Source organism: Cyanistes caeruleus, chromosome 8 (genome assembly GCF_971803275.1).
Source record: "Cyanistes caeruleus chromosome 8, bCyaCae1.hap1.1, whole genome shotgun sequence".
NCBI lineage: Eukaryota > Metazoa > Chordata > Aves > Passeriformes > Paridae > Cyanistes > Cyanistes caeruleus.
This window is the reverse complement of record NC_141708.1, coordinates 34192725-34220417: the sequence shown is the minus strand read 5'-3', so window position 1 is coordinate 34220417 and position 27693 is coordinate 34192725. Positions and strand designations below refer to the sequence as shown.

General features: G+C 40.4%; 2 protein-coding genes across 10 annotated transcripts in view; one reads left to right on the top strand and one right to left on the bottom strand.

Annotated features, from left to right (window-relative positions):
* Positions 1 to 27693, top strand: part of CTNNA3 (catenin alpha 3) — a 399590-nt gene that overhangs the window by 83568 nt on the left and 288329 nt on the right. The gene's annotated exons all lie outside the window — the stretch shown is intronic.
* LRRTM3 (leucine rich repeat transmembrane neuronal 3) overlaps positions 23004 to 27693 on the bottom strand; it is a 75089-nt gene continuing 70399 nt past the window's right edge. For 3 of the 6 annotated variants that reach the window (XM_086900648.1, XM_086900651.1, XM_023930194.2), the window contains one exon: positions 24032 to 24551. Coding sequence is in view for 3 of the 6 variants with exons in the window: in XM_086900651.1 (XP_086756777.1) it covers positions 24345 to 24551 (207 nt within the window). In the remaining 3 variants the exon portion in view is untranslated. Of the gene's footprint in view, positions 24552 to 27693 lie in introns of all 6 variants that reach the window. The other 3 variants (XM_023930195.2, XM_086900650.1, XM_086900652.1) reach the window with 2 other exon arrangements.

The following is a 27693-nucleotide window of genomic DNA, read 5'->3' as shown; positions in this document are numbered from 1 at the left end:
AGCGCCTCCTGCTTGGGGAGATAAGTGTTCAAACAACAATTAAAGCACTCTTTAGCGTTTCGCAACGTGCTCTTTAAAAGGTTGGAAGGGACTCAGTTTGCTGAGAACTTTCTGGAGAAAGTTTTTCCTCCAGAAATCTAAGCAAAAGCTAAATACACGTCCCCAGGATGAGTTGTGTTTTATGGTGTATATGAAGTCTGTGGAAAATGCCATACCACAAATAAACTGTACGTGTTTGGGTTATTTTATGCTTGTTGTGAGCTGTCACTGGTTCACAACAGACAATCCTTTATGTGCCAGAAACAAGAATTTCTTCATAATGCCACTTCTAGACTAGAGTTTGAAAATGTAATCTCTGTTCCTGCAGAATGCAACGATTTAAATAATAGTTTTTTAAAAGGTAAGCAATCTGTTAGTGTTGTTTTCAAGAAGGGTGTTGACACCAGAAGAGGAGAAGAGCACCGATTTACAAGTGTTAGAATGACTAAATTGCTATATTGGGAAGACAGGAGTGTTGTGTAAATCCAGAAATCTGGTTGTCTGACATGCTTGTAGCTGTGAGTTGTTGGAAAAGGAACGTAGTTTGCGTTTGGAAAGTGATTTTTCTTTTAGATTCAAAGAATGGATTTGACACTTGTTACGTCTGGCAGGTAAATGTTGAAACAGTGGAGACTCAATACTGTTAATATGGGTACACAATGCTAATCTCATGCTTTTCATCTGTAAACATTTTCTGTAGGCATAATGTTCTTTTCTAAAGATACCTCAGGATGATTCATCAAGCACATTGAGAGAACAATTGTGTGATACAGATATTTGTTCCCTTTTTGGGAAGCTGAAATTCCTTTCTGTTCTGTAAGTCATAGCAATTAATACAGTCTAAAGCTGTTCTAATGAGGCTGTTTGTTTGCTTTGTTTTACTTAATTGTCTTTAGGATAATGTAGTGTAGGGACTAAAATAATCTATGCATATCCTATTTTTTTTTTCATCTCACAGGTATTGTACTTTTTGATATCTCTCTTTATTTTTTGGGGGTTTACAGATGCTTTATTAAAGTCAAGTTGTGCTTTCAGGCCTTATAACACAGAAAGGTGTTACACAATTTTTACTCAAAATGCAGTTGAATGCAGCCTTAATGGAACTTCTCTGGAAGTGCTTTACACTGGGTTAGAGAGTGAGATTTCATCAGCTCTGGTTAGCTGGGAATGTAAGCCTTTGGTACTTTGTTGTAGCAGATTTCTCTTGTAATGTCTGTTCTAGGGTGGGTCTGGGCTTGCTGTTAAGTGGCTGAGAGTTTTATATGGGAAGGCCTCCTCCTCTAATGGTTGGACTTCTTAATGACCTTGAAGGGCTTTTCTGACATTAATGGTTCTTTGATTCTACCCAGAGCACCTGGCAGGATGCAGATGTGGTCAACAGTGTTCCATATTAGTCCAAAGGATTGCTCTGGGTTTGTCCCAGGAACGCTTTCCTGTCTGGTGTGAAACTACAAGATTTAAAGTCAAATGGTCTTAAATTCTTAGACTATTGAAACAAACTTGTGATGATCTTCTCTACTTCAGAAATAACCACGGTTTTAGGGGTACGTAATGTGCAATAGGTGGAAAAGAATAATATATAACCCACCCCACTGACTTGAGAAAATCAGAAAGCAGCTATTGAAATATGACAGTAAGGGAAAATGTCGTATCATTTGCTGCAGAACACAGTGACTTGCACAAGGTGGCAAAGACAATGAAGCAGAAAGGAAAAATACAAAAGATTTAAAGATACGAGGTTACATAACAGGAGGGAATGAAAAGTTTTTAGTTTCTTTTAGAGCCCTTGATCTTATACAATTATTACCGAAAGGAAACACTCTCACTGAGAATAGTTTATGGCTGTTACTGAGACTGTGTTAAATAAGTTTTTCAATGAGAAGATTATCAGATGTCAATTACTTTATTTCACGGCTCTAACTTGCTGAAGAAGAGACGATAGAACCAGGAAACAGTGCTGATTTATCAGTGTCTTTTTGGCTTTTCTATTAGTAGCTGCAATAAGCCAGGCCTGGGAATTGAATGAGCTGTAAAGATGATGACAGCCATTTGTTACCGTAGCACAATTTAAGGGTTGTGATTTCCTTGCTCTCCTTGGCGACGCTGCTGTACTCCACGGGCAAGTGGTGCTCTGTGCAAAACTGCAGGGTGTTTGTGAGTGCCCTCCTGGCTTGTGGCCTGTGCTGAGTGAGCTCCAGAGCCTCTGTGCCACAGCTTGTAGGTGAGAGTGAAGCTTTTCCCTGCCCACCATCCACACAGGGCGAGCTCTGCTCCATCGGTGCTCCTGGTGTGTGACTCCCAAGCGTAGCCTCCCTGCTGCCATTGCATCCCTCAGTGCTCCCTCTCAGCAGCTCTGCTGGTCAGCTGCTCCAAAGGCCTTGTTTTGCTGGAGATGGCTCTCTCATTGGCTTCATCACTTGCCTTAAAGCTTCTTCCTGCCTGAGTGCTGCCAGCAGGAGCTCCATTGCCTCTGGGACACCTCACCCGGGAAGTGCCACCTCCCCAGGTCCTCCTCAGGAAGCTGTGCTGGTGATGTCCAGGGTCCCCTGGTGCTGGTGGTGGGTGTGCCCTGCCTGGTAAATGCTGAGCTTAAACATTGCCAAGGACTTGGCTGCCCAAATTTTCTGTAGGTTCTGCATTGTCTGTTGTTCTGGAGCTGTGCTTTAACTTGGAAAGAGTGAGGTACTTGTCTTTACAAACAAACTGTGGGTCTGCTGATAAATTAAATTGGATACTGAGAGAGGATACAAACAGTGGGAAGAACCATAAATTCCATAGGAATTCCACTGATGAACTCAAAAAGTGGGGGGGTTATACGTTAGAAAGGGGTCTTGAGGATTAGATGTTTTGGGAAGTCTGTACCTCTCAGTGTCCCTGAGAAAGGGATGTGTGTCCGGAAAATTGGGATACAAAGGAGGCTGTGTGCTCCAAGGCTTTGAGAGACCCCAGGGGAAATGCCCCATGGCCTCTCTCTTTATTCAAATAAAGTTACAGGACTTCCCTGTCTCCTTTTTGGACATAAACCTCTGGTGTTTGTGGGTTAATTTTCCTGACAAATTGTACAGGGATTTGGGATTTATTAGCCCTAACATTTGAAACAGCATAAGGAATATAGTTTTTGTTATTTTCCTCATTTATTTAGAGTGTCTAATAAGCCTCAAGGGCATGGAAGATTAAGAGCTTGTTGGTGTGGAGTTTTTAATGCAAGCTGGGAGAAACATCTTTTCAGAAGATACTTGCTTTTATGTGAGTGTTTGTTTTTTCACAGAGGTTTTATCACAGTGAATGGTACAATGGAAAGTGAAGCAAAATGCTCTCCACAAGAACCTGTGAGTTCTTCTGTTCACAGAGTAATCCAGAATAAATTACAAATACAGTTACAATTCTTCTGAAAGGCAACCATTTTTCTTCTGAATTGTTTCAAAAACTCTGAAATTATTTGTGTAGTGCTGTTATCTTTTCTGAGTTTTACTCATAGACATACTCATGGTTGTTACGGGATATATTTGCATTTTAGGGCATCAAGTAGCAGGAATTACTACTGTGGGTCTGATGGCTTATCAATGGCACAATCATACTGTAGTGTGAATAATAGTGGAATAATGAATCCACTGGAGCAGCCAGTTATAGTTATAAGCACGTACTTTTTGCTAATGACAGGCTCTTGTCTCTTCATCCTTTACAATGAGAAGTTACTGAGCTCAGAGGAGTGCAGCAACATGAACTCCATGTTTCCTGCACCGTGTTTTACTCAGTCCCAGTGAGGACATCCCTTCTTCCCTAGGGGCAGGAGGGGTCATGGAGCTGTGACTGAGTGGGAGTGCAGTTTGTGAGCAGCACTAAGTGGCTGCAGGTGCTGCTGTCTCTGCCATCATCAGACAGGGAGGTGTGCCTCAACAATTTCTCTGCATCCTCAGTAAAGATCACTCTGAGATTGTCAGGGCTGGCAAAGAAAGGTCAGATACACTGATGATATGAGAGCTGCCTTCTTGAACTGAAATCCCCTTACTGTTTGAATGCTGTCTCATGATGTTTGAGCCTCATTGGTTTTAACTCATAGTTTCTCAGTTTATTATGGCCAGAGGTTGGAGATACAGATGTGTGTGTGTGTGTATATATATGTGGGTCAGGGTATTTTTCTGATCAGTTCTGATTTCACTTCCTTCTTGTGTCCTCCAAAAATGTTTGTTTCTTACTGGGTTTTTATGTTTGGGTCAGATATGGGTAATTTAGCCTGGATGTGCCTGTGGCTCTTGTGAAGGCCACAGGTGGTGACAGCTGCTGTGTCCTGCTGTCCCACAGCTGTGCCGTGTGTGTGGCAGGGAGCAGAGCCAAACCAGCCCTTCTCACACCAGCCGTGCTCCCAGATAGAAAATGGGAGGAGAATAAGGATACATTTTACCTTGAGGCAGATCAGGAAGTGAACTGAAGCTGCCCACCTTGTACATATTTAATTATTAGCATTACTGTTAATCAAGCCTGGCCATCCATGGAGCCTAAGGCAGCTGAGGCTGAGCAGGAATGTCGTGTGCTCTGTGGCACAGCTCAGGAATGGTCAGCTTTGCTCTGTACTGTGTTTAGGGCATACCAGAACCTTGCTGGAAATGCAGCTCCTGGAGATTTACAGAACAGGCTTCCCTCAAGGCTCTGAAGCTTGTCCTTCACCAGCAGATCATGGCCACAGCTGCTGGCTGTGAGACCTGTTTGGGCCTGAGCACATGAGCTGAAGTGCTGTGAGGGTGAGAGGAGGGTCCCTGAAAGCAGAGGGGTACCTGGGACAGGGGCTGAGCCCTTAAGGAGAAGGTGGGCAGTGCAGAGCCTGCTGTAGCCATGGGGAAGGGCCAGCTGTGGGACACTGTGGATAGCTGGGACTTGGGCTGTTGTGTCTCTCTAGATTTCAGATTTGACTGTTCACAAACTGGAACCTGAGCATTGCCAATCCAAAACCAGAAAGGGGATGAAAAAACAGGAGGTTTTATTTATTGGTGGTGGGGTTCTGGGCCTCACTCTTTGTCTCAACTCTCAAATTTGCTTGCTGTGGGGTGCTAATGCTTTGTTTTGTCTCTGTATTGAGCACTCTTCAACAAAACTCAAGGTCTGACCCACTGTCTGGGTGTGGAGACTGTGACTAATAATGTTTTTTGTGGTATTTTATTGCCATTCTTTCTCTTGGAGAGAGTACAAGCATGGACAGATGCCTCAAGCATCCTGATTCCTCAATTTAACGTTACTTGTACTTCGGTTTCCTCATGAAGACTTTTAACGCTTTCCTAGGTTGCCAGTGACACCTGAGGAGGGAAAAATGGGAATCATGGCCCTGTCCTTTGTGGTTACTTCCACTATCTTTTACAAATCTGTAACTTGCGAAGTTCTGTGGAGCTGCTCTCTGAAGAATGGGCCCAGACCTGGTGGACTGAACTGACAGGGAGTTTGAAGAAATTGATTGTTATAACCTTCAAGAGCAGAATGGCTGTTGGATATTCATGGAAGGGTTTGAAATAACTGACTTGTTGAAATCCTTGTTTTAAAATCCTTTATTTCATTTCTGAACAAATAAAACCCACTTGTATTCCTGCCTTTTTACCAAAAGAGTGGATTTGAATGCTCCTACTTTACTGTCCTCTTCATACTCAAATGTCTTAAGAAAACTGGTGTTCCAGAGAAGTTTGAAATTGAGGTTTGTCAAAATGTGAGCTAGAAGAATTTCTGTGTGTGGGTGGGAAGTGTCACTCAGTTCTTTTCTTATTCGTGGCTTTTTTTTTAATGACTTTATTGAGTATTATGTTTTTCAGAAAAGGATGTAGTCCAGTAAAATTGCTATGCCCATATTGTATATTATGCTGACATTTATGCAAGAAAATATGTTGTTTTCATGATTCTGGTGTTCACATTGTCTGAGTGGATGATTGAGTTGACTTTGAACACTCCTACAGAGGATTTTCTTCCTTTTGGTATGCTGTATGTGTAATTGAAAATTATTTTTCTAAATGCTAACTTTCAGTGAACATTTTGTTTTATGGGGAAATTAGATATGAATTGTTAAGGAGGAGGATCTTAAGTGTACTTAAAAGACAGAAGTAGTCTGGTGAATTCCCCAAATAGATTTACAGCTGAAAAATAATCTGCAGTTAAATGTACCTGATTATAGATGCTCTTGCAGCCTCTGCAGTAATCTGGGATCTCTGCACGGGAGCTGGAGAAGGATAATGAAAGATTTTCTCTCCTTTAGCCCTGATCCTGTTGAACCATTCTGAGCTGAGCTATTTCAGGATTAATCAGATCTGAACTTGAGCCTTGCACTGGGGTAACGTAGCATGAGGAGCACCAGTGGCTCTGTGGAGGGTGATTCACTACCAGAGTCAGTAATTTGTGTTTAGTATACCTGGCAGCACTGAAAATATACTGGGCTGCTAAAGGCTAATTTTTTTTTTTCAAGAAGCCTTCAATAAAGCAGCATTTGCTCTCCCCAAGATAAAATAAATTCTTCATTATGGTAGTGAACAAGCATTAAAAATAATCAAGTATTTGTTAACTCAGCATCTAACATCAGCTGTTCAGTTTACAAGAATTCTCCTATTTTTAGGGTTTATTGAAAATGGTTGTTACTACATAAGACTTTTCTGGGAATGCTTCTGAAGTCTGCTGTTTCAGATGCATTTATTTTGGTTTTTATCCTCTGGGGTAATACAGCTGATTCCTGTTGTCCAAATACATTTCTAAATTCCATTCTGTTTCAGGTTGAAAGTTACTTTTTGTTTCTGTAGCAGTTCTAATTAAAAAGACCAATCATAATTGGATAGTTCAGGGAACTCTTCATAGAATGTTGGTGTCGTAGGCCCATCCAAAACCCAAACCCAGCTGGCTGGAGCTGACTCTGCTTTAAGCAGTGGATAATGTCCAGACTTTGCTGCTGTTTTCAATCTGTGGAGTCTGATGCTAAACATTTGAATAAATTCCAGTGTTTGTGCAATGTCCTGGGTGACCCTGCCAGCTCCTTTTAATGTACAGTTAATCCCATTATTTACTAATGCAAGATTGAAAGATATTCAGGTAATGAAGCCAGGACAAGAGATGACATGAAATAGTAAAAGGGAAAGTTTATTTAGTTTTAATAATCTCTGGTAATTTTCAGATGATGAAAGGAGGAGTAGTTGGTGTGTTAAATTCTGTTGTAATGAATCCTCTCTATAAAAAAATACCTTGTAGAAGCCATTTGGGAAGTGGTTGATTAAAAGCTCTCCCTAAGTTGATGTCTACTGCATGGCTAAAGCCAAATGCTTTTCCTGTAGTTACTTGGATTTAGGATATTGTGTGCCAGCACCCTGTCAGATGCTGCACTTGTTAATTTATAGTTAATTTATACTACCAGAAGTGACTGCTCTTCGATAGAAATGGAGATACCTGCAGAGCTGTCAGCTGACTTTTGGACTTCATTTCTCTCCCAGCTTCTTTTGATCTTTTTTTATGAAGAATGAACAATGGGGTTTTATGTCAAATAGTTCATGGTCACTTTTCATGAAATCAGTACTGTATCATATTGCAGAAAAATTGTAATTGTTGCTCTTAATTCTTCAGCCAGATCTTAAAAGATTGACTTAAAGGAGATCAGGAATTTGAAGATCTAAACCCCAATTCCACATTTCCATCTTCTTTCTGAAAAGAAAACCAAAACAAATATTTTATTTATTTTTTTTTTTTAAAAAAAACCAACCCATATCTTTGTCTTTGGTCACAAACAGCATTTATTGGCACTTCCCTTTTATTTTAACTTCCTTTTTAGTGAATTCATTTCCAGTTGTTGTTTGTCGTTCCTGACATGCTACTCTTCTTTTGTTAATTAAGTAAAATAAAAAGAATATAATTTTGTATAATTCCATTTGTGACCAATGTGTATGATCAGAAGGCTGGCAAAGTAAACAATTGAACCATCTCCCCATGATATTAATAAAAAAGATATGCTTTAGTCCTTTCAAGATCACCTCTTCTCAAGAACTTCTTCTCGTGGTTGTTTTCTAAGCCAATTGGCACATTTTCCTTGAGTATGCAGAGAAAATAAATGATTTAAATCAGACAGCTGTGGTGCTTAGTAGAATACATTAAATAAATGATCCTAATTGCTATATTTACTGGAAAATCCTTGCTATCTTAGGTCATTGTAATTGTCTTTAACCATTGTTCCATTATCAGGATTAAAAACAATGAAAATTGACACAAAGATGAAAAGAAATGATAAGTCAGCTACTTGACTAGGAGCTGTACTCAGGAATAATCTAGGATTATCTTTTCTATCAAGTAATGATGTTCCTAATTTTTTCTAAACCCTGATATTTTAAGGGAGGAATTATCAGTCTGTAAAAGAAGATAAGTGGTAAAGGAATCCCTCTTTTCATTTTCTTGAATATATTCAGCTCATTGCAGGAGAAATGAAGAATAATAATAATTTTTTATTCCATGTAAATAAAAGAACTGTAATAATTACATATACTCTGGCAGCAGTTAATGGAAAACAAAACAAGGAAAATCTCTTGATTTACTTGAATTTAATTGTTTTTTTTTTCATTTAAAAATGCATTATTAATGTGTATTATTTACTGACAGTACATGGGCATTTGTGGACTGTGCCCACAGGAGAGAGCAGGTGCACAGAACCCTTTTGGTTCTACACTGCTGTTTCCAGTCTGTTGTTGGCAGGAATAAGGAAGTGAAACAGGGGAAAAAATCGCAAAGTTCCTGTAGAAAGTGAATGAAAGGGGTGTGAACAGGTAAAGGAAACGTGGAATGCCGTGTCATCATTTAAATGTTTCACATTTCACATGTGTCCTACAGCTGGCAGGGAAATGGAACCTTTATTTATCAGCTTTGGAGTAATCAGAAAAACTTGTTTCTAATTTGAAAAACAGGAGGCTCCAAATAATCTTTTGGAGTCTGTCAGCCACCTCCTGTGTGCAACCGTGCAACTGTTCATTGCAACAAGGCTGGGAAATGAAATGCAGGAGGTGATGCTGACAGCCACTGCCAGGGCTCTGAGCAGCTTCTTACCTGTCCTCTCCTCAAGAGCTGGGGAGCAGCTGCCCAGATCCTCGGGATGGAGAATCAGCCTGGATCCCAAGGGGAAAGCAGAGTGCTGCTGCATGAGAGTGAGCATGGAAAATCCCAACACAGCCCAGGTAAGGATGCCAGGGCCCGAGGCCGTTTGGCTCCTCGGTTATTGTGATCCTTGGAGCACCTGCCTCTCTCAGCTCTAAGAGTGGAGTTTTTGTAGAGCAAGAGTGCTCAAGGACTGGTACCTCCCAGTTCTCCCCAGAAAGCCTGGGAACAGCAGACCTGAAGCTTTCAGAGTTTGCTCCCAAGGCTGTCTTTCAGAGCTGGCAGAGCATATGCCCGTGTTTTGTCAGAAGATCTGTTGTGCTTTCTCTGTTTCCATGGAAGATTCTGCTTTTGATAAATTGGCAGGATTTACTATAAGAAAGATTCCTCTGGAGAATCTCCAGCTGTAATCCTGATTTCTGATGTTGTGCTTCAGTTCTTGCTGTTTTCTGGTTAGTCTGTAGCATTGTCAATGCCATTTTAAATGATTGATAGAATTATAAGCAAACAGTAAGCCCTCTTTTTCTCATTCCACGTCTGGATGAAATGCAATTGGCAAAGGTCAGATATTACAATTATTTGTGTGGCATTTATTCAGATGCAGATCTGGTCAAGTACTGTTACAGACCTAAACAGCTATTACAGCTGAAGTAAAATAGGGAGGCTGAAAAAATGACCAGGAGGAATTAGATTTTTGTTTTGTCCATTAATCAAGGAAGGAAGTTTTATTTTTTTTTTTCCCTCTAGCTTATTCTTGTAGTGAAGAGTCTGTGTATAACTGGAAGTAACTGAGAAGGAAATAAGAGGAGGGAAAGTAAAGACCTTTCTAAATGTGGGACAGGAACTCAGAAATACTCTGTCCTACCTGCTTCAGGCTTCCTGTAAATAGGTGGGAAAAATTAATGCAGTCAATAAAGCAAGGTGAGTACGTGCCAGAGAGACTGCAGGAATATTTAAGAAAGGAGTTTGTGAACCATTGGCCTTGATTGTAAAAATCTGTGAGGAATGAGTATTTCCAGGTAACAAAAGAGCCAAATTTATCTTCACAGATAAATTCCCTTTATCTAGGGAATAATAGATAAAGATAAATTCCCTAGATAAATTCCTTTATCTAGGGAATTTATAGGTCAGTCCCTGTAACTTGGATAACAGTGAAGAGCAGCAGGAAATCCTTATATATTCATTTCCTAAAAAATGCTCAGGATAAGAAGGTGGTGCTGGGCACAGTTACTGGATAATGAGGGAAAATAGAGGTCACTTAAAACAATTCCTTGGGAATTGGTATTTAATCCATGGCAGGTCAGTTTGGGATAGCTTAATGAACTGTGATTCTGCAAGGACTGGCCTGGGACCCACATGTATGGTGTATTTTCATTAGTAATAAATGAAATAGAAGTAAATAAATGGCTTAGGGAATGAAGAGTGGAAGTAATGGAGAATTTGAATCATGCTACTCTGGTGCAACTTCAAAGGATTTTATAGGTCAATAAAAACTTTATTTTTTAATTTTTAAATTTTTTTATTTTTTCTTTTTATTTTTCTTTTTATTTTTTCTTTTATTCTTTAGTCTTTATTTTTATTTTTTATTTATTTTATTTATTTATTCTTTATTTTTGAAGTTTTTTAGTTTTTATTTTATTTTTATTTTATTGTATATTTATTATATATTTTATATTTTATATATATGTATATTTTATTATATTGTATAATTTAATTTTTATTATTTTGTTAATTTTTATTTCTAATTTTTTCTTTTTTAATTTTCATTTTTTAATTTTTTACTTTTTAATTTTTAACATTTTTAACATTCTACATTTCTATTTTAATTTTATTTTTATTTTTTAATTTTATTTATTTTTATTTTTCTATTTTATTTTATTTTTAATTTTATTTTTCATTTTCCATTTTTTTATTTTTTATTATATTTTATTTTGCTTTGTTTTGTTTTTGTTTGGAGAAATGGTCTGAAATCTGCAATTGAAATAAGTGCAAACAATGACCCTTGGGGAGAAGTTCAGTATAAAAATGCATCATTTGTGGCTTAACTGGTGCTGCTCTCCAGCTCCCAATGCCATATGAAAATCAGAAATGAAGTCAACTCCCAGCAGGGCTCAGCTCAGTGGGGAATTCTGGCTATCACAGCTTAAGAATAACAAGGCTTGATTAGAGGAACAAAACCAAGCAAGGATTCCAGAACTTATAAAGAGTAGGAAACATCTGATTTAACTGAATCTGTGTAACTTGGGAAGTTTTATAACTACAAATTGCTTTTTTCCACAGATTAGTGTGGGTTTGTGACAGTGAATGCTTTTTCATTGCACTGATCAAAGCCAGAGTGAAATTTGGTGGGGCTTTTAAATTTCCAGGCCATCTACAGATAATAATCTGGCCTTTCTACAATTTTGTGTTCAAGCAGCTGGGGAAAGCTGGTTAATAAAAGAAGCTATTAATAGTTGTAGGCATGCTAGGAGTTTATTTTCTCATGATCTATTTGCATGAAAATAGTACATTTAACAATGATTCAGCTTATCGTATCAGCAGGAGTTTTTGTATCCTGACAAATTTATAACCACATTAGAGAGATTTATCTAAATTTAATATTTCAGGATCTGCCTAACCATTTTGCATCCTATAATCCGTTCATAAACTGGAATTTAAGTACAAGAAATAGAAAATAGGAATTTTGCTCTACAAGATTAAAACTTTAGCAAGCAAAGTGCATTTGTGTAACATAATATGTGAGCCGTTCTCTCATACTGACATGTTTTTCACTTTTCTGTACTTGGTGCTTTAGGTACAAAATGATGGATTTCTATACCTTTTTTAATTTGTTTTTTCTCTCTGATTCTTCTGCACTTCTCTTCACTCCTGGATTTCTCAGTCCCTTTTGAGCTGAGCTCTTTGGGATCCTCCTCCATGGGAGCTCCGTTTATCTCAGTTCTCTGGGCCTGAAGAAAACTCCAGAGCTCGTCAGGATCTTGTTTCTCCTGTTTATTAGGATGTTATCACAGAACTTGGCAGGTCTCTCCAGACTTTCTGCACAAGTTCAGTTCACCATAACCTGCCTCACTTTGGCTCTGAAGGCACAAAATGGCCCTGAACCAGGCGGCTGTTTCATCTTTACATCCATTTTTACCCAATTAACAATAGACAGGTGAATTGTTTCTATAAATTAACAAATGAGTTTTCTATATCTACTTACACAATTAAAACTGTCACTGTCTTTCAACCAATCAGTCTTTGTGCTCTTAAAAACTGCAGAATCATGGAGAAGAAGGAAGAAGGAGAGCTAAGAACTTACACCCTTTTCCCTCCATCTTTACTCCATCTATTAAACCCTCTAAAATCTCTATTTTTCACTTCAGTGACATCCTAAACATTCTACTACTTTCTACTTAATTTTTTATCAATCCTGGTTTACCCAGGGATATTTGGAAGTTTTTCTGTCAATGACAAATAGGATTAATACCTTTTTGGAGAATAGGACAAAGAAATGTTTCTCCATTTCTGGATTTCTACAGATTTATTCTGGAATAGGTTGTAGTTTGTTTGTCTGGTCTAGATGAAGCAGCTTTTTTTCCTCCTTAGAATTGGGTTTGGTGGTTATAAAGGAAGAATGACTTCATTATGTGTTGAACTGACTTTTTCACAATAACTTGAGACTCTAAAAGCATGCTATCAAATGTCACTGTTCTATGTGATGTATTTCACAGTTTAAAACACAACTTTTTTCCCGAGTTGAAATTAGAATTGTTGACATTAAGGAAATGAAAATGATTGATGGAGTGGTTTTACTTGACCAGCTGCTAATGATTTCTCACTCAATATCTCGTTAGCTTGTGCTGAAGTCAGACATACGGCAACCTAGAAAATAGCCTGAAGTTCTTGAAACTACAAAGAAGAGAAATATAAGTTATTCTGGTGCTTTTGATCTATGAACTGTGATATGAAATGTGACTTTTGATGTTCTGGGATGGTGTGATCGATAGCATAATTTTTGTTATTAAATTGTTTACTCTTTACTGAATGTTACAGTGCATTATATTTTGGTTTAGAGGCAGGGAGAAAGGTCACTTAATTTCCTTGTTGGCTGCTCTGACCCTTGCTCAGGTGGAGCTTTCTGGGAGGAAGGCAGAAGGCATTTTCATTGGGAACAGCTGAAAATGCTCATCTGAGAGAAACTTCTGGAGCTTCCTAAGCTGGGGACTGCTCTCTCTTGGAGGAGACTGTGGGGAAAGAGGGGAATATTCATTGATTCCAGGGAATACCTGGAAAAGCCTCAGGTGAGCGTGTAATTCTGAGAGCAGCCAGTGTGTTGGGCTGTGTCCAGCTGTGCTGCATAAAGCTCTCATGCTTATCTCTGGTGCTGACTCTCAACTACCTCCTGTAAAAAAAATCCCTTTTTACAAGGGCAAAATTCCTAATACTTGAGAATATCAAATCCTCTAAAGCCAGTGGTCAAACACAACTGCCTTTAATGGAGCCAGAGCATCACCTCGTTTTCAAGGAGTTCAGCTCAGCTCTTGGGGCTCTTAATACTTTTTTAAAGAGTGTGGTCTATATTGAATATTTCATGCTGTTCTTTTTTGGTTTTGCCTATATTGCCTGAAACTCTGGTTTATTGTAGCACCTTACAAACTTAATTTGAAAAATACTCTCATATTTTTGCTAAAATACTGTTTCAACAAAAATAGTTTGTTAAATTCCTGCTTATATCTCCCCTTTTTGTCTTTCTTTGAACGGTGCTGTGATTTTGGCGTTTCTGCTGACGTTTATGATGCAAAATGGAAAAATTTCTGCAAAGCAGAAAGGAGAAATGATGGTTTGACCCTAGCGTTGAAGCTGAGCAAATCAGCAAAAGAAAAACTGTTGATAACCAGTGAGAATTCATCCTATTTTCCTCACCCATTTTTTACAAGTATTTTCTGGCAGCTGAATTCCTGACCAGGACTAGACTCTGTCCCTTTTGGCCTCAGACTGTATGTAATTATTCAGAGAGTGCCATTTCTCCTTACAGGAAGCCTTATTACCCACAGGCAGATGTGATCTATCATCTTTTCCTTCAACAATTCCCCTTTTCCCTCTACCCTGAAAGAAATCAGAAAAAGATTTATAATATTCTGCAGCCCATAAAACCTGCTTCATTATCCTTAAATCACATCTATCTGATTGCAAAGCTCTTATTTTTATAAAAATTTTGGGAGCAGAATATTTTATGGAGTTTGGTGCGCTTTTACTGGAGGCAGAAAATGCACTTTTTTAAACCTTATTTTTTTGCAAGTTTTTGCTGCGAATTCTAAGCTTTTTTAGAAGGAAGGAAAATACTGGATCTTCCTTGAGGTGTCCAGACAGAAGGAGGTATTCAAGCTGAAGTGATGGCAGCAGCAGAATGGTGCTGGCTGTCCCTCTGCTGTCCTGGTGGAACAAACACCCGCTTTTACAGCCCTGGCAGGTGAAGTGCAGCCCCTTGGGTGCAGATGTTGTGTGTTCCCTCCCCTGCCCCAGGGCATTCTAACAATTGTAAGGAGTAACTGGGTTTGTGCTCTCTCATTTTCATTCCTTCCTGTTCCCTTCCTTACCTTAATCCATTACCACCATGAGTAGTTATGGTTTTGTCAAGTCTTTCTTCACTGAATCATTGGGATCTCCCTGTTCCATCTGCATCTCTGTGGTTTCCCTCCTTTCTTTCCATTTTACACATCCATCCCTTCTGCTGTTTAGCTAGAATGAGTTCTCCTTCTTGGGTGTTTTTGCTGCAGGTGTTTTCCAGTGAGATGCTGATTTCTGTTTGGACAGCTCCATTGGGCATGCTGGCTTTGGGGGAGCAGTGAGGGTGAGGTTCCCAAGGGTTCCCCTCTTGCTTCACTGCTGACCCTTCCCTATGGAACCCCTTCAGTCAGACACAGCTCCTGCTCTTTCAGCTTAGTTAACCACTGATGCTGCAATAGTTGTGGTAAAGATTTTCTCTTTATGATGCTTTCTTATTTTTTAAATCTTTTCCCAAGGTTAACTTTATTAACTGAGAGTCCAGCAAACTGTGATGCTGATGGCAAAACACACCACTGAAGCAGACCAGTTATCAGCTCTTGATGGGCAGCATTGTATGTCTTTACTGCCCCATCTAATTGAATTAATATTCATATGAACAATACTTTGGTGCCTTTACATGTATTATTATTTATTAATAATTCTGCCTTTGATTTGCTTTTCCACCTCCCTTGGTTTCTCTGAAGTCCTCTTAGGTGAAAGAGGCCATTAGCAATGTTATTTTTAACATAAAAGCACTCAACTGAGGGTCTAATACAGATCTATTAGAGCCTCATTATATTTATTTGCCTCCCTGAGCAGTTTTGTAGATGTCTGTCTGCTTTTTTTTTCTGGAATCTTTTAGTTCTGGGTTCTTTTAGTTCATGTAAGGCCAATTTTTTATCCCTGACAGTGGGTTACATTCAGATGCTGTCCTACTGACCACTGCCACGTGCAGGAGACACTTGGTGCTAAAGAAAATAGAAATACTTTTCACTTTGGGAAAGGTGGATCCCATTCTCAGCTTTGTCTGTGTATATCCAGTCCAGACTTCAATTTAATCCTTCTCATCCTCTGCTTTATGTTATGCCTTATTAGCCTGTACCTCCTTTTAAAAGCCAGCCTTAAATATCTTCTCTTTGAGGTCCATACAAATTTTGAAAACACTTTTTTTTTTGTTCCTGCAGCATAACTTAGTTGCATGTGTGGTATTTATAGCCCTTTTCTTTACATCCTCTCTCAGGAGTAATAGTGAATTATTTCTGCGTTTAAATCTTCAAGTTTTAGCTTGCAATGTGAGGTTTTTTTGGAACTTTTGTATTTCTGTGGCATTAACACTGCACCTGCATAAATTCCCCTTCTCCCTCCTTATTGCGTAAGAGAAAAACTTAGACACAAACTCTCAAAGTGGGTCATTAATGCTTATTTCTGGCAAGCAAAAAAAATTTTTTTCAAAGAATATTTTTGGTCTGTAGTAAGATACTTGCATATTACAGGAAGGAATCTTAGAATGTCATTCAAGAGTATAAATTATCTGAAATCGATTCTTGTATTTTAATTTAAATTTAATTTAAATTTTGAAATTGAATTTATTTAATTTAAATTTAATTTATTTCTTGGCTAAAGTAAAGGCAGAGCCTCAAGATTGCTGAGGCAAAATGCACACAGGTAGGGAAGAAAGGAGTGAAGGAGTGCTGAGGTGGGAGGGGAGGCTGGCAGCTCCTCATGTTTGAACCACAAGATGGATTCTGCAGTGCAGGACAAGGCAGATCTTCCTGCCCCTTTGGGATCCAGGGATCTTCAGTGAGACTCTGTAGATTCAGGGAGCTCTTTGGAGAAACAAAGAAGTGGAAGAAGGTTTCAGGAAGAAGGCAGCGTTGGAGTGATGAAGCCAGGTGGGACACAGGATTACAAAGCAAATTTTCTCAGTGTTTGTTCCCGCTCAGGCTCACAAATTGCACTCCACTGATGTAGATACTGTGCTCCCCAGAGACTGAAGGGGTTTGAAGAAGTTAGGGAAACACCTTGAGAAGGACCAATCCAGTTTTTATTTATTCCTCAACATGTTACACGTGAGGTGCAAGATTGCTGTTGTTACAGATCCATGGTATAATACTGGCTTTTGGCAAGTATTAATATGGATGCTGTGTGTATAATGTTAAATTTGCTTTGCTGTAAATAGTCTGTATAGGATGTTTGAGCTGTCTGCTCAGTTAGGATAACTGCAGTGAACAGATGATGGGGACCCTACTGCTATCAACACTCACTGTGTGTGGAAAGGAGCCAAGGCCCAGATTAGAAGGTGATAAGAAGAGGATTAAACCCACAGGTCAAGAAACACACATGCTCCAAAAAGGTGGATCCAAGGAGTGGCCATGTTAAACAGTTTCTGGAAAATATAAGTCAATAGAAAAGTTTGAATATTCATAAAGGTCTATGAATAGGCATCAAGAAATGGTATATAATGGGTGTTTCCAAAGCACCAGGTGTGCTCTTACCAGAGAGCCAGGCACCCAGCAGTTTTAACCCTTGGCTTTATTGTCTTTGTCTCATATTGTCTTTTTTATTAAGCCTTTTAAAACTGACCAGGAAAGTGAATGTCGTTTTTCACACTGTAAAGACGGTGCTGGCATCCCTGTCCCTGGAGAGGCTTCCCCTGGCAGCCACTCAGGGCACAGAACATCCCTGGGTGCCAGGAATTCCTGGAGGGCTGTGCCAGGAGCCTTGGCACACGAGGGCAGCTCCCTGGGCACAGCAGGACCCTTTTGCTCAGATATCTCACAGGGAGCGAGGCTCAGTCCCCTCCCCCCCCCTCACCTTCCTTCCCTGCCCGCTCCTGCTCATGCCCAGCAGGACACACCTGTACAGCTGGATTTGCCTTGAGATGGGCAGGGCATCCTGGTCATCCTTCCCAGAAACTTCTAGAGTTTCTGTTCTAATCACTCAATAAAGGTGGGATTAGGACTGCTCATGCTGACAGTTGTTAGTCGTATCTCTTCATGGCTTTAGCCGTGTTTTTAGTTTTTAGAGATTTTTATAATCTCTGCAAAGAGATTATAAAAACCGCAAAACTTTACCTCACCTTGTGTAGTGCTAGAATGAAAAAAAACCCAAAAGGTTGATTTTTATTAGCAGATTCTAGCATTGTTGTATTTATGAATCTGTATTTGCAAGAGCTAGCGATGAAGGGAAGGAGTCAGACAAGCTTCAGCATGTGCTTGGCTGGCAGCAAAGCTGCTGAGCTCTGGAGGTGGATACCTGAGAGGCATTTCCCTCCAGGATCTGAACAGTTCTCTTTTACTGCTGGCAGCCTCCGTTGTCACAGCCGGACTTTGGAGAAAGAGCAAGGCTGCAGAAGGCAAAGACAAGTATGAACTGTCTAGGTAGTGCTGAAGCAGAAGACAAAAATAAATCTTGTTCACAAATGCTATTTACATATTCAGATACACCATTATTAGCTGTATTTTTTCCTTTCTTGACAATAAGAATAAGGCTTTTGGGCAGTGGAGGCTGGACTAATTGTGCAAGTTTACAGGTTCTTTAATAATGAAGTTACCAACAGCCAGACATAAAAGGGAGGTGCATCATCGTTACTAGAAAAATAAATCACTTTCATGATTTCTTTTGAAAGCATAAATTACAACAAACGATTCAATATGAATTGTTCAGTTAATGACTTTCCATGCCTCATTTATGACACACTCTTGTATAAAACTACTGAAATTATTGAAGTGCACAGTGCTGCGGAGACACATCATTTTCTTTTAATGAGTATTCTCAGCAGAAGTTGATGAGGTTTTGTTCTCTAAGAAACACAGAATTAGTGTATAACAATGTTTAAATTATTGGGCTTTGAAATACGTTTCATTTTATGATTAGACTGTAGATAGAACTGTTGCTGAAATGCATCCACCTTAAAAGTCTGTTTCTTAGGGAATGCAAAGTGGGAAATACTGTCTCTGAAAGCTGGAAGGAAGTACTCCTGTGTGAGTGCGCACTGAATTCTGGTGTTTATTAGGTGTTTATTAGGAGATCATCCATCCTGTTTGTGTCAGCTGACCTAGAGCAATTAATAAGGCAGTCATCACTCGTTACTGTTAATCCAAAGCTACACTAATTACCGCTCATTTGTACATTATTAGTGTTACATCTGTTGTGGTGGCACTCAGAATTGTCCCCTGTCAGGATGTATGGGAGCTTTACTGTCACAGGGCTGGGGGTGCTGAGCTGTGTGTCACCGGCTCATTTGTGGTTGCCACCTAAGGAGGCAGCTCTCAGAGCGGGTCATTTACATACCAAATTGATGGTGATGGAGTAGAACAGAAGCTCCGTGCCATGTGGGATTTTCACACTTGCACATGCTGCACTTTAGCTTACATAAAAATTCTTGGCAAAGTTGTAGTGCTAAAATGTTAATTTCTTGGGAGCTCGTTAGAATAACATTAATCATGATCTCTGATTATGTTCACCTTATTCTGAAACTTTATAACTGAAATTAATCAGGTTCTGTAATTAGGTAGAACAATAAAATGGAACCTGACCTTGTTATTTTTTAATAGAGCTATTAATTCCCTCAAATGCTAGAATTTTTTTGAGGAATTTAAGAAACATCTGCTTTTAAGTATGGATCATTATGGTCAAACTTGTACCTATTAGAGCTTCATAAGGATCCTTCTGTGTTGAAAAATGTTTGCTGCAGTTCTATTGTTTGTTTGCTATCGTGATGGATTTGAGAAAGCTGGGAAAAAGCATTTCTCTTTTCTGGTTAGCTGAATCTGGATTGTAAGATAGACACTCCCCCACCCTCCCTAAGAGAAATCTCAGGGTTTTGGATGAAGTCTGCCCTCCAGGTGACCGAGTGGATGTTAATCATGCTCTCTGGAAGTTGGCAGTGTGTCATTATTAATTGCACCATACTCCCAGTTCTGTGTTGAAAATGGAAATCATTCCTTGCTGCCAGAACAGGAATAGGCAGCTTTTCTTGTCAAAGTAGACGTCCTTGCTGCAGCAGCTGTAAATGTTAGCATGGGCTGTGGCTTCGAGGAAGCTGTGTGCACTTCAGAGAGGGACTGGGGTTTGGCTCAGCAGGTCCCTGGCCTGCAGAGACCTGGGATCTGTGGGGGCTTTCCAGGAAAAGCCAGCTCTGTGCTCTGGTCTGTATTCTTTGGGTTCAATGTCTCAGCTGCTGTGCCAGGCAGGCTATCGAGGCTGGGTGTTTGTTGGAGTCAGAGGCACAGAGAGTGTGCCTTTATCTCTGATACCTGGCTCTGACATCCAAGAAAACACTGAATTTCATATCACACCCTGAAAACAACTGGTAAAATTAAATAGAAAAGCTAAAAGTGTGTGTAGATTAGAGAGTTTTCTTAAGTCACTGGGTGAAAAAGTTAAAGTTTGGAGTTTAAACTAGTTTAGAAAGCAGAAGACAAGATGGAGGATTCAGCGTGTTGTCTCTTGTCCTTCTTCCTTCATCTACTTCTTCTAGAGGTTTTTGGGTGGTAGGTAGGTTTTAGGTGATTGGACAAAGAATGTTGCAGTGCTGCACACAGGTGTTGTGTCATTGGGTCACTAAGAAAAATGATTTAGTTGGCATCTGTTAATTGGGTAAATGGACATATAAGAAACCTTGAAGACGATCTTTGTTGGCCATTTTGCACCTTAGTGCACGTAACTCCTTGTACCTTGTATATATGTAATGTAGATAAAAGAAGAATAAACAACCGAGTCTGAACAAGAGAAAACTGCCTCTCTCTCATCAGTCCAAGGGAAAAAAGAACCCAGCCACCAATATCCTGTCAAGACAGGTGTTCCTGTGATGTGCCTGAGTGAAGCCATTATTATACTCAGCCTTTATGGTTAGATTTGCCTCTAGGAAGCCCCAGCCCCCGGGACCTGTGCAAAACTGGAGCAGAACAATCTTTCCGTCAAGAGAGGAGGATCAGGCTGTAGGACATGAGTAAAGCTGTGCCTTTTCACCTTTTCTGCTACCTCAGCTGGGAACCAAATCCAGCTGCTGGTGTGTGACACTGTAGATGATCATGTCATTAATTACATTCCCCATCTTTGCAGACAATATCCAGAATTTACTACAGGTTAGTGACAGTCAGAATCCTGGCTTATCACTCAGGTCATGGTGTTGCCCTTGCACTTCTGTTTTGGCTTTTTTAGCCTTCATGTTATGGTTTTTGCACAACTTCTGTTCTCGTGTCCGGCCTGAGGATTGGAAATAACAAGAGATCAAACATGCCTTGAGAAAGAGAGAAATGGAGGGACTCTGAGCAGAGCAAGCCTGGTACACAGATTCTGAGGCTGGCATTTTCCATGTGTTGTGTGCTGCCAAAAGAAGTGTGATATTTACGATATGTGCCTGAAAACTGGATATATTTTGGGGGGTTTTATGTTAGTGGTAGCTCTCAGATCCCTTGAGAATAGTTTGTACTGCAAATTTTCATAACTTTTTAATTGAAGCACTCATTTGCTTTCTTGTATAGATGAATGTATTTTTTTTTTTTTAATTTACTGTCTTGAGATACACGCAGAAATTTGTCAAATGAGTCATTAATCTTTCTCTACACCCCCTTCCCTAGACAGGACCTCCAGTCAGATGCTTGGGCTTGCTTTGCTAATGGGTGCTTGAGCCATGTACAAGCGTGATCCACTGATGGATGATGGTGGGAATTGCCTGGACCTAGGCTTACTGTAAAAATTGTCTGGGGTTTTTTATTGCTAGAGGTTATATTGTCTCTCAGCCTGTATTTTTCAAGCTTGATGACTTCCCCCAGCCTTTTTTTGGTAAAGGGAGCTACCAGGGTATGGCCACTCAGCTGAGACAGAGCTGGGTGCTGCTGGCTCCCTCCGTTCCTGGTGTGTGGCTCTTAATGCAAAGGGAAAGGCTACACCAATGTGACCCCCTCTTAATAAGCACTGGAATCCACAGACTCCTTTCTTCTTGCCAGCTTGGCTGCAAGGCTGGGGCTTTATTAACTCCACTTCTTCGCTTTTTCCATTGAATGAGAGCATTTTCTGGTCCTGTGCAGCCAGAATCTGAGCACAGCTGGGCACGGCCTGTCAGCAAGCAGGGGTACACAGGTCAGAGTTCAGGAGTCACTCTGGTTCCGGGGTAGCCAAACCTTTTAGGATTTTTCATGGTGAGGATCTTTTAGAGAAGGTACTTACCTGCCATCTGGCTTTCTTGAAGACATCCATCTTGCTGAGAATAACATGTTTCAGGCTGGAAAAAAAAGGGTGTACACTGAATTCTTAGAGAAAGTCGTGTTTTAACAGTCTGGGAGTGGGGTGAGCACACACCCCCTGCTGCTCTGGGCCCTGGGATGCTGGATCCATCCTGCAGAGCTGGAGTGGCCTCCTGGGCTTGCAGAGAGCCTGGAGCTTCAGATGCCTGGGAAGTGACTGTGAGCATGAGGAATCTGTGAGGGTCCAGTTGTGTGACTCTGCTTCTACCCTTTCCCCTGTGACACATGGGTCTGGAACTGGGAGTCTTTGATGTATGACTGAGGAAAAGGGAAATGTTGGTGTGTATGGGAATATCCACCCAGCTGTGCCTCTTTCAGCAGCTACATCAAAAACGTATTGTGTCTCTGCATAAGAAAATACTTTCCCTGTCTAAAGTCACTGGTGTCCAGCGCTGGGAATGCTCATGGTGAACAGTTCTCCATAAAATACATGGAACCTTGGAGTTAGTGCCAGGTCCTTGTTCACACACCACAAATACCTGAGGGCAGGGGGTGGAAGTACAGGATGGGAAGGACAGAGGAAGAGCAGCTGAAATGACCTTTTGGGAGGGGGTGGCATTTGCTCCTTCCAGCTCAGACCTGCTCCAAAACATTAAACCTCAAGAGCTGCTGTGGAGTGGTTCAGGTAATTTTGTCCTGCAGCCCCAAAGCCACCGGGCTCCAGAGTGACTCCCTCGTGTTTGTTGGCAGTGGGCAATTAACAAAACTATTTCCAAACTATGGGTAGGTAAATTCCAGCTCCATGGAAGGTGACCACACATTCAAAAACCAGCGAAGTGAAGAAATACAGAACTGGAGTGTGAAGGTTTAAGAAGTGTCTTAAAAAGACAATTAATGTTTCGGAGAGGAAGTAATTTATGCAAAATATGTTACAAAATCTAAGTGCTAATAAATAAGCAGTACAATGTGTTCTCTTTTGACACTTTGTTTCCACTTTAACAGGCACTGAATGCAGATTGATTAGTTACCAATTTTTGAAGCTAATTTTCATTCTGTTCACCTTGTTTTGCACAAACAGTTGCCCTGTAATTTTAAAATTCAGTCTTCCGCTTTGAAGCTACATGAAAGTATGGTGGGATAAAGATCCAGAAAAATAGATTTGTGGTTATATAATTTCTCTTTATTATAAAAAAGTTGCTTCACCATATGAAACTTTTTTTTCCCTATATTTTGGAAGGCTCGTGTTCCCATTTTGTTTTTCACAGAGTCAGCATGATAGAATGTCTTCCTAATTTCTGTAATCTTTTATGATTACAGGGTAGTGGGTAGTGGTATAAAAAGTTACTCTCATACAGTATCGAGAAGTTTGGAAGATTTAAAACCAAAGAATGGGATATAAGAATGCTTCAATCCAGATATTAAATGAGAGACAAATAAGCAATGTAGTAATTGTTAAAGACTTAATACTACATTAATTATTTTTTTTTTCTTTAAAGGTTTTGGTTTTTTTTTTCTCTGTTTGCTTTATCATAATGTTAAAGGATTTAAACTTTGACCATTTGTTCCAAATCACTGCATTTGTCAGCAAGTGGGTGTTTCTTTTGAGTAGCATTTTGCATTCTAGGAGTGGCTCAAGGGCTTGTTTCTGTTGCCTGTTAATAACAGAAATAACTGTTCTGTCAGCAGCTGCCTGTGACAGAAGTAGGTTTGGACCCCTTTGTGTTTGAGCAGAAATACAAATGCCTGATTTGGCAGACTCTCACAGCAGATCTCGTAGCTGCCTGGTGAAGTCTCCTGCCCTGTATTGTCTTGCAGAACAGTGAGACTTAATAAAATATCATCAGCCTTGACTAACAGTTGCATAACCAAGCTTTGTGGTTAAAAATCAGGCTGTATTTCAAGGCAACAGGTTAGTTGGAGGAGAATAATAATTTTTTTCTTTTTTAAAATTTTGATTTCTAGGAAAACTTGGCTCTATATTTTTCAAGAATTTCCTAGAAGTTTGAATAGTTAAACCCTCCCTCTGGAAGCAGTAGATAAAATTCTACACATTAAACACAGTAAAAATGGTGCATATTCTGCAAAGGACAGAATTTTAGATTAAAGTTGTCTGGGCACAAAAGCAGTAACAAAATGATCCCTACAAAACAGAGTAACTTAATAACACAAGAAATAACTTTTGTTAATTTGAAGCTCGTAAAGGAAGATGTAATTAAATTATGGTACTGTACATACCAGTCGTTCTCGGTAATTGAAACTTTACAATATGAAAAATACATTACATCTGTACAGTTTATACAGGTAGGTAGGATGAGTTTTGAAAAAGACTCACTTCAAGGGTCATACTCTGAAGTCAAAAAAATACTGCACAACGGAACTAATTACAAACTGTAGACCGGAAGCAATTAATCTTTGTGATTCGCTTTTAATTAGCACAGGGCTCCCAGAGCACAGGGAGCCGGTGTCACCTGTGTTCCCGGGCTGGGGACACTGGTGTCCCTAGGGCAGCGGCTGGCCGTGCTCCTTGCTGCGCGCCGCCGTGGTGATTGTGCTCAGGTCCAGCTCGGGCTCCAGCCCCGCGGCCGCAGCCTCATCCCTCCCGCTCTCGTAGCCTTGGTGGGCCAGCAGCTCGTGGTGCACCCCGCAGTAGCTCAGCGTGGGCTGGTCGTAGGCCAGGAACGTCGACACGTTCATGGACAGCGGGATCTGCGGCAGGAGCAAAGCGGAGAATCGGGCAGTTACCGAGTGAGCGAGTGGTGTTGGAGCTGCTCTCTGTACCCCTCTGCTATGATTTCTAATGTCCCCTCTCACTCTGCCACCAGTGTCCGACCCACAGCAGCCAGGGAGACAGGGGAGATAGATTAGCTTCCCAAAGAAGAACCTAAAAACGAGCTCTTTCCCTCTGCTGAGATGGCAGTCACAGCTTGATTTCTTGGGATCCTTCGGGGTGAGGTGGCAGGAGGGAAAGAGGAAGAGGTATGGATAGGCACTCCTTTTTGAAGACAGGGGGGAATTTACACAACCAATAAGGGGAACTGGGGAGAAACTTACAATTCTACATTTTTGGGGGTACATTTTTGGGTCATACCATTTTTCCTAACTGCATTACAACACCCAAACCCTGCCCACCCCAGCATGGGCTAACCCTGACTCCAGCACTGCCAATCTCAGGGCCAGGGCTGTGTGTGCACTTGGATGCGTTTGAGAAGATTCAGATGGGATTCAAGTTCAATTATCTTTAGAATGTAATTAACCTCAGCTATAATCACTCATGTGAGTGCCTTTTCAAGTGAGTGGCTCGAATTTGTCACTGACTGTGGAACCTTTGTTCTGCTTGGAAATACAGGTGAGATACTCCTGCTTGGGGAAGGAGACGTCAACCCTCCTGGCATTGCAATTAAACAGGGAACATCCCTATTTGTATCTTCCTGTGCATCTTTCCTTCCTGCTTTCATTCCTCAGGGGATGTGCTTCAATGAAATTTCTAGTCATGAAGAACCTCCTGTTCTTTGAAATGAATAAATAACCTAATAAAATCCCAGCCATTGGAATGCTTAGTTCTCATCTCTGACAGCAGTTCTGGAGTAAAACCCACTGCAGTGTTTAATCACCAGTGACACGGGAGCTTCATATTGTTTGGAGTTCAGCTTCAGATGAGCATCAGAATGCCCCAGCTTATCTTAGATTTACGCTTCAGAAGCCTTAAAATTGCAGTTTCTATTCAAGCATCTCTTCTGCAAGCTGAATTTCATTCATAGTATTGAATTTCTGTGCAGTGGGGGGGAAGTTCCCACAACCCTCTGTCTTTTCAGTCGGGGAGTGTAAAGCTCTAGACTTACTTTACATGGAAAGTGCAGCTAAAAGTTTCTACTTACAAAACTGTATGGCATATCAGAATTTTTTAAAAAATGATTCCGTTCAGTCCTGAAAAGAATGTAGTCTGGTGTTTGGAATATTGATTTTTATTTTTAATTTCTCTTTTCATCATTGGTGGCAGTTGAAAAGTTACCACAGACTAAAAAAAAAAGTCCTTTTTTTTTATTTCTTAAAAAAAAAAAAGAGATAATTTGTGTCTGGTCTCTCTGTAGCAATTACAGGGATCTGCAGGAAATGGGTTATTTTCTCCAGCCTGCAGAAGTGTGTTTGCTTCCAAACAGATGTGAACTGGCTGGGGAGGGGAACGCTCATAGCTCCAGATGAATATCTCAGCAAAGATAGGAAAGGTTCTTGCAAAGGCCTTACAGCATTTATTAAGCTTCTGCTACTGTGCCTGTGTTCTGATCTGATTGCCTGACCTTGGCTGTGCTTTCATAAGACACAAAATTGTGTTTTTTTCTGATTGCATTGTGTTTAGAATTAGAGGCAATGTTTTCAGCCTAAGAACTTTGGCATTTTGTTAAATTTGATGGACATGGGGTGTTCAGACCTCTTGGGACGATTTCAAGACTCAGCCACAGAATCCTGAGAATGAAAACTTGGAAAATAAAGGCACAAGGGGACAGCACAGATCTGGAGTGGCTTGAGAATGTTATGATGGCAAATTACGATAGGGCAATGGAATATTTTCCACAAAGATGACAGAAATAGAGCTGAAAAAGGAAAAGGAGGGATGGAAATAAGAAAAAACACACTGAAACAGGAGAATAAAATGAGCTGAAGGATGGAAGCAATAGAAGTGATTTAGGCAGGTCTTGCATGTAACAAGTCCCTTAATTTCTCTCTGGAATGCCCTGGAGCTGTCTGATAGCCAGTTATGAAAAGAAAATACCTGTCTGATTATCATCTCATCCCTTTTCTTTCACTGTCTGCCTCTTCAAGCACTACTTACTTTAAACCACTGCACTGTGAAACAAGGGAGATCCTTAAACTTCTGTTAAAGGGGCAGATAAATCTGTTAGAGCCAATTTGTGACAGTCTTGGATTTAGAGTTCAGAGCCTTCTGGCTCCCATACCAAGGAGTAATTCAGCTGTGGGGGTAGAGCTAGCAGAAGTTACTTTTTGTGGTAATTTGTATACGCTGTGAGGGGGCCATACTGGAAGGCAGTGAGTGCCTGTGGTTGAATTGTTGTCCCTTGAAAGTGCTGAAAAAAAGCTGCAGGAATCTCCAGCCACTCAGTTTTCCTTCAAACTGCTCGGTTCTTGAGTGGTTCTTTTGTGTATTTCAGCCTTTCCAAGGCTGAATTTGGAAAGCCTGGTAAAGGACAGGGTATTGTTGGATCAGCTGGTGGGAACTTGAGTATGAGACGTCCTGGGGACCGGTGGCAGCTCAGCCAGTTTTCCTTATCAGTGGCACAGAGGAGTTGAATGCAAAGGAAAAGATTTTTCAGGCTTTTTCTTGCTTCTCTGAAACTCATCTTCTACTCAGTTCAGGCTTAATTAAAATAATTTTATTTTAAATTATTTAAATTATTAAAATAATGAAAATTAATTAAAAACCCACCAAAAGTATGGGCAGCAAGAATAGCTTTCACTGACCAGCAAAATGGTTCTTCACACAAATGTTAATGCCCTCTTGGTGAGGGAGAATTGTGTTTTCTTTTCAAAGGGCACACCTGTCCAGATGTTGCACGAATTTTCAGTACTGAGGAACTCCTGTTTTTTTTCTGGTACACATTTGTGGAATGTTTCACGGGTCCTGCTTGGCTTTGGCAGGTTTTCTATTCTAACATGTTCATCTGTGGTTAACTTGGGGTCCCACATTGTGAGGCACAGCTGAACCCAACCTGGTGTTTTGTGCCCTCCCTTCACTGCTGTGTCTGGCTAAATGGCACATCCCTGGCAGGGAAAGACCTGAGTGAGGCAGCAAAGGGCAGGTGAGGAACCTGGAAACCTCTTCAGACTCATAAAC